Genomic DNA, 14880 nt, shown 5'->3' with positions numbered 1-14880 from the left:
CACCTTATTAAGAGCCAGACACTCGGGCCAGAAACCTGAGGGCCGTCTTCGACTCTTCCCTCTCACCCACTGTCCATATAAAGTCACAAAAATATTCGTGACTCTGGTTTTTTTTAAAGATATCTGCCCCTCCTGACCATTTCTACAAGTCACTTTTTCCATCTATCCTAACTCTTACAAGTACATTTTAAATAAGATGTAAATCTGGTCATCTTACTATCCTGCTTATAATTCTCCCAGTCTCCACAGGGTTTGGTACGATATTCAACTTCCTAGAGTCAGCCTCCAGAACCCACCAAAGTTCAGTCTTGGTCAGTCTATCTAGGCTCATTCATATGCCTTCATTTGCCCTAAGCACTCATATCTCAATTATGGTTGCCCCCGCCCTCGACCCATATCTGCAGTTTTGCTTTCAGTGGTTCCTTTACCCTCGGTCAACCACAATCCAAAAATATTAACTGGAAAATTCCAGAAATAACCAATTTCTAAGTTTTTAATTACACACCACTTTGAGTATGTGATGTAACATTACAACACCCCACTCTACCTGGGATGTGAATCATCCCTCTGTCCAGTGTATCCATGCTGTACATACAGTAAAATAAGGTATTTTGACAGAGAGAGAGAGAGAGACCACATTCATATAACTTTCATTTAGTGTATTGTTATAACTGTTCTATTTTATTATTAGTTATTGAAAAATTCTAGTAAGATATTCAGATATAAAAATTAAAGAGCACTTCAACAGTGTCTATTATAACTCTGATTTCCTGTCTTAAACTGCACTGGCTAGCAAAAGATGGTCCAGGTCTTGATGGTGGTATGTGGCAAACAATTGCCTGGATAACAGACACCAAAAGAATTCCAATGGGCTGACACGGTTGGCTACCTCCTGGAGGAGCCAGGCCCCAGTCACAGTGAAAGAAGCCTGCTAGCCCCCTCTAGCGTTTAGTTGTAGAAAACCACTGCCTGTAGCTTTGCTTCTGACAGCCATGAATAACCTATGTACATGTTAATCTGCTCCAGGAATCAACCATTTTATTAAAAGCGGCCAGGTGGCTCAGTTGGTGAAAGCATCATCCCATGCACCAAAAGGGTGCGGGTTGAATTCCCAGTTAGAGCACAAGCCTGGGTTGCAGACCAGGTCCCCAGTTGGGGGCATGTGAGAGGCACCTGATTGATGTTTCTCTCCCTCTCTTTGTGTCTCCCCTCCCTACTCTCTAAATATCAATAAATAAAATCTTTAAATAAATGTGTATCTGTGTACTGTTGGTGGGAATGTACAATAAATTGGTGAAGCCACTATGGAAAACAATATGAAGGTTCCTCATAAAATTAAAAACAGAACTACCATATGACCCAGCAATTCCATTTTTGGGTATTTATCCAAAGAAAATAAAACCACTGACTTGAAAATATACATGTACCCCTATCTTCACTGCAGCATTACTGGTAATAGCCAAAATATGGAAAATTAACTTTTCTACGTATATATGTGTGTGTATATACATGAATGAATATTATCCAGCCATAAAAATATTGTATAATCTCTCTTACACTTGAAATCTAAAAATAAATAAATAAATAAAACTAAAAGAGTCAAGCTCATAGATATAGTGAAAAGATGAGTGGTTGCCAGAGGTGGGGGAGGAAGGGAAATGGGAAAAGTAGATTAAAAAAAAAGCACTTAAAATTTTTATATAAAAAGGTAAAGGAACAGAAACACCGAAGCAATTCTGAAAAAGAAAAATAAAGTTGAAGAATTCATATTATTTGATTCCAACATCTACTGTAAAGCTGCAATGATCGAGACAGTGTGGTACTGGCAGAAGGGCAGACACCCAGATGAGTGGAACAGAATATGGAATGAATAAACAGACTCAGGAGATTTCTTACAAAACTACAAAAGCAATTAAACGGAGAAAGGATAGTCTTTCCAACAAATGGTACTGAAAGAGTGGGAAATCTATACATAACCAAAAAGTGAATCTCAACCCCATTTTACACTGGAGCCTCAAAATTAACTTAAAATGAATCTTTCTAGAAGAAAACATAAGAGAAAATCTTTGTGATCTTGGGTATGACAGTTTTTATATAGTAACATCAAAAGCAGGATGCACAAAAGAAAACAGAAAAGATCAATGTGACTTTATCAAAATTAAAATCTTCTGCCCTGAGAAAGACAGTATTAAGAGAATGAAAACACAACCAGAGATTAAATATTTGCAAATTATATACTGAACTAAAGGACATATCCAGAATATATAGAGAACTCTCAAAACTCCGAAATAGCCCTGGCCGGGTGGTTCAGTTGCTGGAGCGTTGTCCTGTGCACCAAAGGGCTGAGGGCTTGAGTCCCAGTCCTAAGGCAGATAGGAGGACCAGTCTCTGTTTCTCTCTCCCACCCTCCTGCCCTGCTTCCTCTCTCTCTAAAAAAGAACGCAAAACATACCCTCAGGTGAGGATTTAATTCAGAAATAAAAAAATAAAAAAGGGCAAAATATCCAAATAGACACCTTACCAAAGAATACAAGTGAAATAAGAATAAGAAAATGTTCAACGTTACTGATTACTATGGAAATACAAATTAAAGTCACAATGAGATACCACCTCAAACCAGTAAGAACAGCTAAAATAAAAAAATACTAAAAATACCAAGTACTGATGAGGGCATGGAGTAAGTGGAACCCTTTTATATTGCTAGGGGAAATGCAAAATGATGCAGTCATTTTAGGAAAGAGTTTGGCAGTTTCTAAAAGTTCAGCTGATGTAGGACTCAACAATCCTACCCCTGGGTATTTACCCAGGAGAAAGAAAACTTGTGTTTTCACAAAAACTTGTGTTTTCCATTGTATGGGGCGTTAATAGTTGTTTTATTCATAAATGCCACAAACTAGAATTATCTCAAATACATTTCAACTGGTGAGTGAACAAACTGCAGTACCCCATACAATGGAACACTACTCAGCAAATAAAATGCAATAAACTACTAATACATGCAACAACGTGGTGGATGAATCTCAAACGCACTATACTAAGTGAAAGAAGCCCCACTTAAAAGGCTACGTACTACGATCCCGTTTACATGACTTTCTGGAATGCGCCAACTATAGGAAAAGAAAACAGATCATTTGCCAGACACTGGGTATAGGGGAAGGGATTAATTACACAAAAGGATAGGTAATATCTGGGGAAGATGGAACTGTTCTGCGATACACATGAATTACTTGTATACTAATGACATTAAAAAAATATTTATATCAGTCCACTGTCAACTCAAATTTCTAGGGTGAAATATCCCCTTGCCTGGCTATTGGAAGGGAATAGTTCTATTCTTTTCCCCCAGAAGAAAAAGCTCCTTCTCAGTGCCCAGGCAAGGACATCCATAGGGCCCAGTGGGTCCACTATCCCTTTTTTTTATTGCATTTATTGGGGTGGCAATGGTTAATAAAATTATATAGGTTTCAGGTATACAATGATACATCATGTTATTTTATTGTGTTCACCACCCCAAGACTCCTTCAATCACCATTTATTCCCCCCCCTTCTACCACCTCCTCCACCCCACCCCCTCTATTAATCACAATGCGGTTATGGGTCCACTATCTTGATACACAAACTTAGCTTTCTTAGAAAAACTATAGAACACTTTGGTTAAGATGAAAGAGTTCACTATCAGGTTACCGCTTACCAACTATATGCCTGATTTGGGGCATGTATATAACCAATCTGAGACTCAGTTCACTCATCGGTAAAACAAGGAGTTGGCTGTCAGGATTAAGGCAGTGTACAGAAAACTCAGCCAAAACCTTAATTCTCCTACACTCACACGCTCTCTTCTCACCTTTCCTTTCCTCCCCGTTCTATAGGAACACTTCCATTGGAAGTTCACCTACTTTTCAGAGCTAACCTCTAATTTCTGAACCATTCAATGATATGCACTTCTAAAAAAAGGTTTTCCACTAACGGTAAGGCCAGGCACCCCTGACTACTTCAAACATCACAAATATTAGCCATATGGGTTGGACCTAAAACAGGCAACAAAGCCACAACACCACTGAGGATTCAGCTACTGCTCTTTTCATTGTAAACATAACCTGCTGCAAGTCTGTTTTTATCAACATTAAAGACTATAACAATGGTCAAAAAACATTCAGACTAAAATAACTTCAACCCACTACACCTTTGGTGCTCTCACAAGTTCACCTTTCCTGCATCTTGGCCTTCTCCTTTACAAAATATTTGGAAGTGCCCTCTTTGGAGTGGCTCGGTTTTTTGGGTGACATCCTACAAAGCAAAAAGTCACCCGTTCACTGCCTGGTCAGGGCACATACCTGGGTTGTCAGTTCAGTCCCTGGTCGGGCATGAACGACAGGCAATCGAATGATGTTTCTCTCCCTTTCTCACTCCCTTATCCTCTCTCTAAAAATAAATAAACAAAATCTTTTTAAAAGTAAAGTGTTTGGAAGTTTCAGTCTGCTTTTTCTAACAGCCTGTCCTACAGATTTAAGATTTCCCTGGGCAATACCTACAATCACATGGGCTAAATTCTTGTAATAAATTTCTTACTATATATATAAAAAAAGTATTTGGAGAAAAAAATAACTCAAAGAGGTGGTAGATTGATTTACTGGGTTAATCAATGGAATGATTAACCCAGTAATCAATGGAATGTTAAATGGAATAAAATTACTTCATCGTAATAGGTAGAATAACAGTGCTTTATCATTCAGGAATCAAAAGCAAAGACAGCTAAAAAGAAAAAATTAAACTACAATCATAAAGTAATAAACTCAAGAAGATATCTTCACTGGCAGTAGAGTCTATGTAGTAGCAGCAGTCCATTAGGTTTCTGTAAGAATTAAAATTACATGAGAGCCCAGGCTGAGAAGCTCAGTTGGCTGGAGAGCTGTACTGATTCACAAGAGTTGTGGGTTCCATCCCTCGTCAGGGCACATTCACGGATCAACCAAAGATTACATAAATGAGTGAAACAACAAATCATTGTTTCTCTCTCTCCCTCACGACCTTCCTCTCTCACAAAATCAATCAATCAATCAACCAATCATTAAATGAGAATGTTAAATGTATAGAACCCTAAATGAGCTCCATAATGGAAGTTACTGTCATTGTAATGTGGAGACACGAAACCTCCCTGATTCAATTTCATATAATTTATACTGGCTTCCAATAAGGGCGGATCTTCTGTCATTCACCCCAACTTTTCAAGTAAATCCTCCTTAAAGCTTATAATATACCAAAACCAAGAATGACTTCGGGTAACAAGTAAATAATCTTCCCTCAAAAATATATACTTGTGGTCCTGACCAGGTATATGTAACACACAACTTTTAAAGACTAAATGATGAGGAAATAGAAAATCTGAACAAATCTACCCTAGACCAGTAAGGAGACTCTAAATTAATGTTCTAAAAATCTCATAATAAAGAAAAATCCAGGACCAGATGGTTTTACAGGTGAATTCTAACAAATATTTAAGAATTAACACTAATCCTTTTCAAGCTCATCCAAAACAAAGAGGGAATACTTCCTAACTCATTCTGTGAGGCCAAGATTGCCCCATAACAAAGTCAGAGATACTACAAGAAAGCTATATATCAATATCCCTTATAAATATTAATGCAAAATTCTCAAAAAAAATACTAGCACAGTAAAGGATTATATATGATAACCAAGTGGGATTTATTCATGGAATCCAAGGATGGCTCAACATATAAAAATCAATCAATGTAACATACATGAAAAAATGAAGAAAAATGCACATAATTATCTCAACTGATGCAGAAAAAGCATGTGGCACAATTCAACACCATTTCATTTTAAAATATGCACAAACTAGAAATAGAGGGAAACTACTGTAACATAATAAAGACCATATATGAAAAACCACAGCTAATATCATACATAATGTTGAAAGGTTGGAAGCTTCTCCTCCAAGATTAGGAACAAGACAAGGATGTTTGCTTTCACTACTTCTATTCAACACAGTAGTGAAAGTTCTAGCCAGAACAATTAGACAAGAAAAGGAAATAAAAGGCATCTAAATTGGAAAAGAGGCCATAAAATTATCTCTCTTTACAGACAACACAATCCTGTATGAAGAAATGACAGTGAGAACTAATAATTTCAGCAAAGTTACAAGGTACAAACTCAGCATGCAAGTTGTGTGGTTTCTATATACTGACAATGAGCAATCTGAAAAAGAATTTAAGAATACAATTCCATTTACGTTTATTTATAACTGAACATAACAAATGAGGTAAAAGACTTGTACACCGAAAACTATAAAATGTTGCTGAAAGAGATTAAAGAAGGTATAAACAAATGGAAAGACAGCCCCTGTTGGTGGACTGGAGGACCAAATATTTTTAAGATGTCAATATTATCCAAAGCAATATGCGGATTCAATGTAATCCCTGTCAAAATCCCAATGGCATTTTTTGCAAAAATAGAAAAATCCATCCTAAAATTCATCTGGAATTCCAAGAACCCCAAAATAGTCTTGAAAAAAAGAACAAGGTTGGATGTCTCATACTTCCTGACTTTGATACTTACTATAAAGCTACAGTAATCAGCCCTGGCCAGTGTGGCCCAGTTGATTGGAGCATTATCCCATAAACCAGAAGGTTGTGGGCTTGATTTCCCATTAAGGCACGTGCCTAGGTTGCAGGTTCAGTCCCTGGTGGTCAAGGCACATACTAGAGGTAAATGATTGATCTTCCTCACATAAATGTTTCTCTCCCTCCCTCTCTCTCTCCCCCCCTTCCTCTATCTCTAAAATAAGTGGGCATATCTTCAGGTGAGGATAATAAATAAATGAAAAGCTACAGTAATCAAGCAGTATAGTACTGGAATAAAGACAGACATATAAACCAATGGAATAAAGAGCCCAGAAACAAACCCTCATATACATGGTCAATGATATTCAACAAAGCTGCCAAGACCATTCAGTGTATAAGGACAATCTTTTCAATAAATGGCATTGGGAAAAATGGATATCCACATGAAAAAAAATGACGGTGGATCCTTTCTGTACACCACAAAAAATTAATTCAAAATGGATCTATTGTCTAAACAAAAGATATAAAAGTATAAAGCTCTCAGAAGAAAACACAGGGGAAAAGACTGATGACACTGGATTTGACAATAATTTCTTGGATGTTACATGAAAGGCACAGAGAACAAAAAAAATAAATGACTTGGACTTCAAAATTTTAAATGTGCATCAAAAGACACTAGCAATAGAGTAAAAAGGAAACCTACAGAACAGGAGAAAAATATTTTCAGACTATATATCTGATGGGGACTAAGATCCAAACTCCTAAAATTCAACAAGAAAAAAGAGGCAACCTAATTCAAACATGGGCAAAAGGCTTTGAACAGACATTTCTCCAAATAAGATTACGAATAGCCAAGAAGCACATGAAAAGATGCTCAATATCACCAATCATTAAGGAAACACAAAAGAGGCCCTGGCCAGGTAGCTCAGTTGGTTAGAGCACCACCCAATAGGCCAAGGTTGTAGTCAGTTCAATCCCCAGTCAGAGCACATACAAGAGTCAACCAGTAAATGCATAAATAATAAATTGTTTCTCTCCCTATCTCAAATCAATCAATTAGTAAGAAGAAAGTGCAAAACAAAACCACAATGAGATACCATTTCATGTCCATTAAGATAGCTATTATTAAAAAAAACAAAAGAGTTGATGAGGATGTGGAGAAATTGGAACCTTAGCACAGTGCTGTGGGAATGTAAAATGGTACAACCACTATGAAAAACAATATTGCAGTTCCTCAAAAAATTAATAATAAAATTATTGTATGCTCCAACAATTTGACTTCTGGCTATGTACTTGAAAGAACTGAAAGCTGAATCTCAAAGATAGTTGTAAACTTATGTTCACAGCAACATCATTATTCACAACAGCCAAAAGGTGAAAGCAACCTAAGTGTACATCAATGAATAAAGAGATAAGCAGTATAAACATAAAATGGAATACTGTACGATACTCCAAAGGAAGACAAATCTGACACACACTATAACATGGATGAATCTTGAAGACATAATACTAAATGAGAGAAGCCATTTAGCTTCTGTACAAAAGTATAGATACTATATGATTCCCTCATATGAGGTCAAATTCATGAGAGATAAAGCAGACCAGTGACTGCCAGGGGCTTGAGAGTGGGAAATATGAGGAGTTATTGTTTAATTCATTCTGTGGATGGATGGCAATGATGATTGTACAACAACGTGAATATACCTGATGCCACTGAATTTCACACTTAAAAATGGTCAAAATAGTAAATATATACATATGTAAAAAACAATATTCAGATATTTTTAGATGTTATTTATTTTTGGAGGGGGGAGGGAGCAAGAGAGAGAAACACTGACTGGTTGCCTCTTGCACACCCCCAACTGGGGACCTGGCCCATAACCCAAGCATGTGCCCTGATTGGGAATAAAACCAACGACCTTCCAGTTTGCAGGCTGAAGCTCAATCCACTGAGCCACACCAGCCAGGATCAGATATTTTTTAAAAGATAACTACTGTATGATTCCACTTATTGGAGATATCTAGAGTAGTCAAATTCAAGAACCAAAAAATAGAATGATGGTTGTCAAGAGCTGGGGTAAGGGGGAAATGGAGAGTTGTTTAACTGATATAAAGTTTAAGTTCTGCAAGATTAAAAAGATCTGGATATTGGCTGCACAGCAATGTAAATATTTTTAACATTAATAAACTGTATATTTAAATGTTAAGATGATAAATTCTATTTTAAATTTTTATTTATTGATTTTAGAGAGAAAGGAAGGGAGGGAGTCAGCGAGAAGAGAGACAGAGAGACTGAGAGCACCCTCAGTTTGTTGTTCCACTTACTCATGTACTTATTCATTGGTTGATTCTTGCCTGTACCCTGACCAGGGAGGGAAGAAACCACAACTTAGATGTATCAGGATAGTGCTCTAACCCACTGAGCTTCCTGGCCAGAGCTAAGATGATAAATTTTATATTCTGTGTATTTTATAATTAAAAACAAGACTATATATACACACTCACACTCACACACATATATATACACACATTTAAAAGATACTTGTCTTCAGAGTTCATCTGGAGAAAAGAGGCAAGGAGAAAAGTGCACTCAGTTCACTGACAGCATATCAACTGTGTGCCTAAAATAGCACCAAAAGATTTCTCCTAAAGGAAATTAATTGATTATCCTGAATGACAAAAATTTTTAGAATTTATCAGTTCTGGTATTAATTCCAAAAGGCTAGGGGTAGTTTTCTTCTCAAGTCAAATCTTTATCTAATTCTTAATAATTTTAATTCCTAATTTCTTAAAATAAGCTTACCTTATTCCAGAAAGCCACCAAGAAAAATTAGGCACTAGAAGAACAGCAACATTATCAAGCCATTTTTGCCCTAAACAAACCCAAACATCAAATGACTTAACTGACGGCTTTATAAAAAAGAGTTTAATTTGTGAACCCTAGTTTTCAACCAATTCGATCTGAATACTGAGAGGGGACAATGAGACAGGTCATAGAACTGGGACTCCCAAAAACAATTTCTAAGATTAAAAAACCCCACTATGTTCGGTTGCTGGCTCTATAAGGATCCCTATATTGAAGTCTCAGTGTCTCATATAATACCGTAATACTACTTTAAAAGAGCACACTGAGGCCCTGAGTATCTCAGTTGGTTAGAGTGCTGCCCTGATATGCCAAAGTTCTGGGTTCGATCCCCAGTCAGAGCACATACAAGGATCAACCAATGAATGCATAAATTAGTGGGACAACACAAACCAATGTGTGTGTGTGTCTCTTTCACTAAAATCAACTAAAAAAAAAAGAAAGCACATTGAGAGTTAATTAGAGGTCAAAACCCAACTAAGTATAAAAACACAGTTGCTAAGGGTGGCTTTTGTAAGTTATTTTCACTATGTGTCACTTTTCCTACTTAAGATAATTTTTACTTACTTGGTCAACTTGTGGCTTTTCATTGCTGTGAGAAATTCCCTGACAATCTCAGGACTCTGGTGCCTGCATGGTGTTTTTGATATGTATTTTAATGTCTAAAGAAAAGGAAAAAGCAAGTTTAAATTAGAAAAAGGAAAAGTAATGGCTATAATTTAATACCCTAAAATTGTGATTCAAAAATATTTTATAAAACAAATGCCTTCAGGAGATTCAATCTTAATATGCTAGGAATTCTTCAAAAAAGAAAACCAACAGCCGGAACAGGAAGAATAATTAATGAAAGCTTAGAAGAAAACTTTTCTGATCTTAAAAGAAGAAAAAATTTAATCTAACAATTTCATTATCATATTTCAGACAATTTTTTTAAATACAAGAAATCCAAAGAATAAAATAACAATGAATCCCTATAGATATAAATGACTTAATAAATAGATAAAAAGTAGCAACACTTTATTACAGAAGAATCCTAACTATGAAACATAAAAGAAATAAGGGAAATAAATCACCATTAAGCAGTCCCACCCTAGTACTAATTACTGCAGGAAAGACCCACCAATGAATGCTAAAATTAATGGGCAAAGACTTAAGGAGAAATTGGATATTTACATAGCCTCAAAGCATCTTCCCCAAAATTTTTATTAATTATTGTGATGAATTTAACATATGTCCTCAAATTCTTTGATATCTCTCACTTCAAGAGGTAAAACCTAACCCTTTTCCCCTTGAATATGGGTTGGACTCTTTTCTAATAGAATATGGAAATGGAGAAACAGCAACTTCACAGTCAAGAACCCAGACAGGCAGCACCTTAACCAAGTGATCAAAGTTAACAGGATCAGTGATAAGACCCGGATATCATGTACCCTGTAATGCCTATATGATATTCTTCCCCCAAGGCCATTAATTTCAGTCTAGTCATGAACCAAAATGACACAGCAGAATCAAGGAACTTTCTACAAAATACCTGACCAGTACTCTTCAGAAGTGCCAAGGTCATGGAACACAAGGAAAGACTAAGGACCTGTTACATTTCAGAAGATATTGAGGAGACACATTAACTACATATAAAATCGTGCCCTAGCCTGGATCCTCGAACAAGAAAAACAAGGGGAGTATTAGTGAAAAAACTGGGGAATTTTAAAGAAAATCTTTTGTTTAGTTTAATAATATGTACCAATGTTAATTTCTTAGTTTTAATAATTGTATCGTGGTTCTGTAAGATTTATATAGGGAAAACTAAGGCAAGAGTAGATGGGAAGTCTCACCATCATCTCTGTAACTCTTCTGTAAGAAAAATTATTTCAGCCCTGGCTGATGTAGCTCAGTGGACTGAGCACCACCTGAGAACCAAAGGGTCACCAGTTTGATTCCCAGGCAGGGCACAGGCCTGGGTTGCAGGCCAGGTCCCCAGTCGGGGGGGTACGAGAAGGAACCACACATTGATGTTGCTCTCCCCTCTTTCTCCCTCCTTTCCCTAAAAATAAGTAAGCAAAATCTTTAAAAATAAAAAATAAAAGAATAAAATTATTTCAAAATAGAAGTTTTATTTATTTTTTAAAAGAGAACCATGCCTAGACCATAATGTGAGAGGAATTTCAAATCTGAAAAATAAACAGTAACCTTAGCATCTAAGTAAAGAATCTCTCAAAAGTGAAAACATCAGTTTGGTCTCACACTCTTCCACAACAACAAACACTAACAGATCAAGCAATACATATAGAGCCCTGCAGAATAAAAGTTGAACCCAAGAAGTCCAGATTCAGATAAGTATTATTCAGATCAAGAACACTAGACATATATTCTCAAGTATAAAATGCCTCAAAACATTTAGCAGCACAATAACTGTCCATAAGGCACATGAACTAAAAGCAAGAAACTAAGGAGTAGCAATGAGTTTAAACTGATTAAGTTAAAAGTACTTGATAGTTTTAATTTTTGTTTATAAAACTAACTGCCAACAAATATTTTTCTTCTTTGAAAGAGATAAACTTTTGCCCTAGCTGGCATAGCTCAGTGGATTGAGTGCAGGCTGTGAACCAAAGCGTAGCTGGTTTGATTCCCAGTCAGGGCATATGTCTGGGTTGCAGGCCAAGTCCCCACTTGGGGGCACATGAGAGGCAACCACACATTGATGTTTCTGTCCTTCCCTTCCTCTTGCTCTAAAATATAAATAAAAAATAAAATCTTAAAAAAAAAGAGAGATGAACTTTTATATAACATAAAAGAACATGAATGAATGACAGGGTTTTAAACACATGATTAAATGAACAAAACTGAGTGAGGAGGAATGGTGACAAAAGTTCTAAAAGATAAATTAAAGAAATTAAAATCAAACCCTCTATAGAGATAAAATCAGAACAGAAAAGAAATAACAAGAAAACAAATTAAAATGACAGATACAATATCAGGCATCACCTATAACAAATATAATGGCTTAAACTTTTTTTACAGACAAAGCATTAAGATGAAAGAGAATGCAGCAAAATGTCCCCTAGAAATCAAGATTATGAATTACTTTTGTTGTCTTCTTGGTGCTTTTTGGTACATTCTAAGTTTTCTAGAACAATAGGTAACACTTTTGTGTAATAAAGAATTTGGCATCGCCCAGAGAAAAGGTCTGGCCTTTGACCTCAGCTTCTAGGAGGCAATCTCCAGTCTCTTGGATTGTTTTAGCTTTACAATAGGAATATCTCTGTCTTGAGTCTTAGATTACTGGATCGTCTCAACAATGTGATTTAGGATAGGGCTTTGGGTCATACAGTATCACTCAGCCTGGAGGCTGAGATGAACTACATGGGCAGTTGGTCAGTCATTCAGTCATGCTTGTTTAGTAGAGCCCAATAAAATCTCCAGACACTGAAGCTCAGCTGAGCTTCCCTGGCTGGCAATATTCTGTGCTTATTGTCACACCCAATCACATTACGAGAACAATGGAAATTCTGTATTTGACATTTCTCCCTGAATCTGCCCTATTTGCTTCTTCCCTTGACCAATTTTACTCTATACCTTACCCTGTAATAAATAGTAACTGTGAATATGTTAGCTTGTGGTGAGTTCCATGAGTACTTCTAGAAAATTACTCAATCTGAGGGTGGTCTTGGGATATCTGATGTGAAACTGGCGTTAGAAGTAAGGATAGTCTCAGAGACTACTTCCTCTAACTGTATAGTTGGCTAACCCTTGCAATTGGCCAAACTCTTTCCACTTTCATAAACAGAATAGAAACAGGGTTCTAGTACAACTATTCAAATCAGGTAATAGCAATCTTGATTAGGTGGCGAGTCATCAGCTGACTACAACAACACCCCTGAAAGGTGGTTCAGGGAGTCCCTTCAGTCTCCCAGGCTTACTTCATAGGTGATAGTATTCAAGTTCTGTTGCCCAGAACTGTGTTTATTCTTTCCACTTTCTTTACGCTGCTCTTTCAGATCAGTCAGTAACTGGAACACCTAGGAAAAGATATACAAAAGATTTTTATAGAGGAGTTTGAGAAATGGACCTATTTCGAGGTCAATAATTTTGAAGCTAAATAAAATAGTACCTCTTTTCTTCCCATTAGCCCTCTCCCCCAACTCTTGCATTACAGCAAATAAGAATCAAGAAGTATGTGACAATTTAAAAATGCTCTTTTATCTATGTCAAATAATTCAAATGCATTAGTTTACTTAAAATAGTTCAAATGTCTCTTATCAATATATATCTCTGATTGCCACAGACCTCAAAAATATTTTGATTATTTGAAAGTAAATTTTCCTAAAATAAATAATCTTTTTAAAAAGCACACTCTACCTCTCTACTATGAAAATCTAGTATAATTTATTTTGAGAAAGAAATTATGAGGCAAGTGCTAAAATATAGTTTACCAATAATAATAATAATAATGGAAAAAGGCTAGAGACTTCATAAGGAAACTTTCCCCACAAGGGAGCAACATATGTACGTTAGCATTAAGGTGGATGTGGGGAGTATATCTCTTGCCTGTTTTAGAGATAACACCAGGAGATTGAGGGAAGTATAGATTCACAGATCATTACAAGATACAATGCAATTCCTTGCCTGTCTGTCATTTTCCAAAATAGTGGCATGAGACCCAATTAACACAATCAACGTTTCTTCAGTGGATAAAACACCCCAACACGCAGCAGAGACTACACTGGAGGTTCCTAAAAGCCAATGGCTTGACCAGCAACCATTTAAGATGAATCTTCAGGAAGGCAGGAGTATGGCCAACTATGTTAGTTCTACCACCTTCTATATATATCACACAGTGGAGAACTAAATCTCCTATAAGCCTCTGAGTTTAGCCTTTGGCATATGAAAAATTAACAATGAATGTATGTATGCATTGTTCTTTCTACACCTGGAATTAACCTACCAGATGGCTTTGCTAGTACCAAACAAGATCCAGGCAAGATGCAAGGCTGGCAGCAATGTTATACCTCCCCCCTCACTAACCTCTTTCTTCTTTCCTCCCTTTCCCCAGCAACCCAACCTTCATGCCCCCAAATCCCCAATCTATTAGTTCTTACTAAATTATTCATATTGATGAGTCAACTAAGCTCTCACTTTCAAAATTAAGATTTTAATATGTATGAGACTGGGATGAAAACTGAAATGACACACAAAAGTATTTTATAGGTAAAGAGTGGTCATTTAAGAAAAGGCACATATGCACTTTAAAAGAAAATCTGATGGCAGAAACAGTTTCAATATAGATGCCTCCATCCCTGAAGGTATCCCGAATGAAGATCTAAAATTTTCAGATTAGAGGAAGGTTGCCTACTGTGTTCTAAAGTCTTCCCAGCTTTCCTGGATTACTGTAATTTACCAAGTTTAGACCATTCCAAGGTCCACCAGATGACTCCATCT

General features: G+C 36.5%; 1 protein-coding gene across 3 annotated transcripts in view; it reads right to left on the bottom strand.

Annotated features, from left to right (window-relative positions):
• The window catches only part of CRCP (CGRP receptor component), a 40872-nt gene that overhangs the window by 13880 nt on the left and 12112 nt on the right, over positions 1-14880 (bottom strand). For 2 of the 3 annotated variants that reach the window (XM_053663479.1, XM_037135569.2), the window contains 2 exons: positions 13362-13460; positions 10012-10106 (listed from right to left, as the gene is read on the bottom strand). In XM_053663479.1, the coding sequence (XP_053519454.1) occupies positions 10012-10034 (23 nt within the window). In that variant the 5' untranslated portion in view covers positions 10035-10106; positions 13362-13460. Of the gene's footprint in view, positions 1-10011; positions 10107-13361; positions 13461-14880 lie in introns of those variants that run through there. The other variant, XM_053663480.1, reaches the window with a different exon arrangement.

This window comes from Artibeus jamaicensis, unplaced genomic scaffold (genome assembly GCF_021234435.1).
Source record: "Artibeus jamaicensis isolate MK-2021 breed Jamaican fruit bat unplaced genomic scaffold, CSHL_Jam_final contig_3182, whole genome shotgun sequence".
NCBI classification, from domain to species: Eukaryota; Metazoa; Chordata; class Mammalia; order Chiroptera; family Phyllostomidae; genus Artibeus; species Artibeus jamaicensis.
Note: the sequence above shows the minus strand (reverse complement) of the source record. Positions and strands in the feature narration are given on the sequence as shown.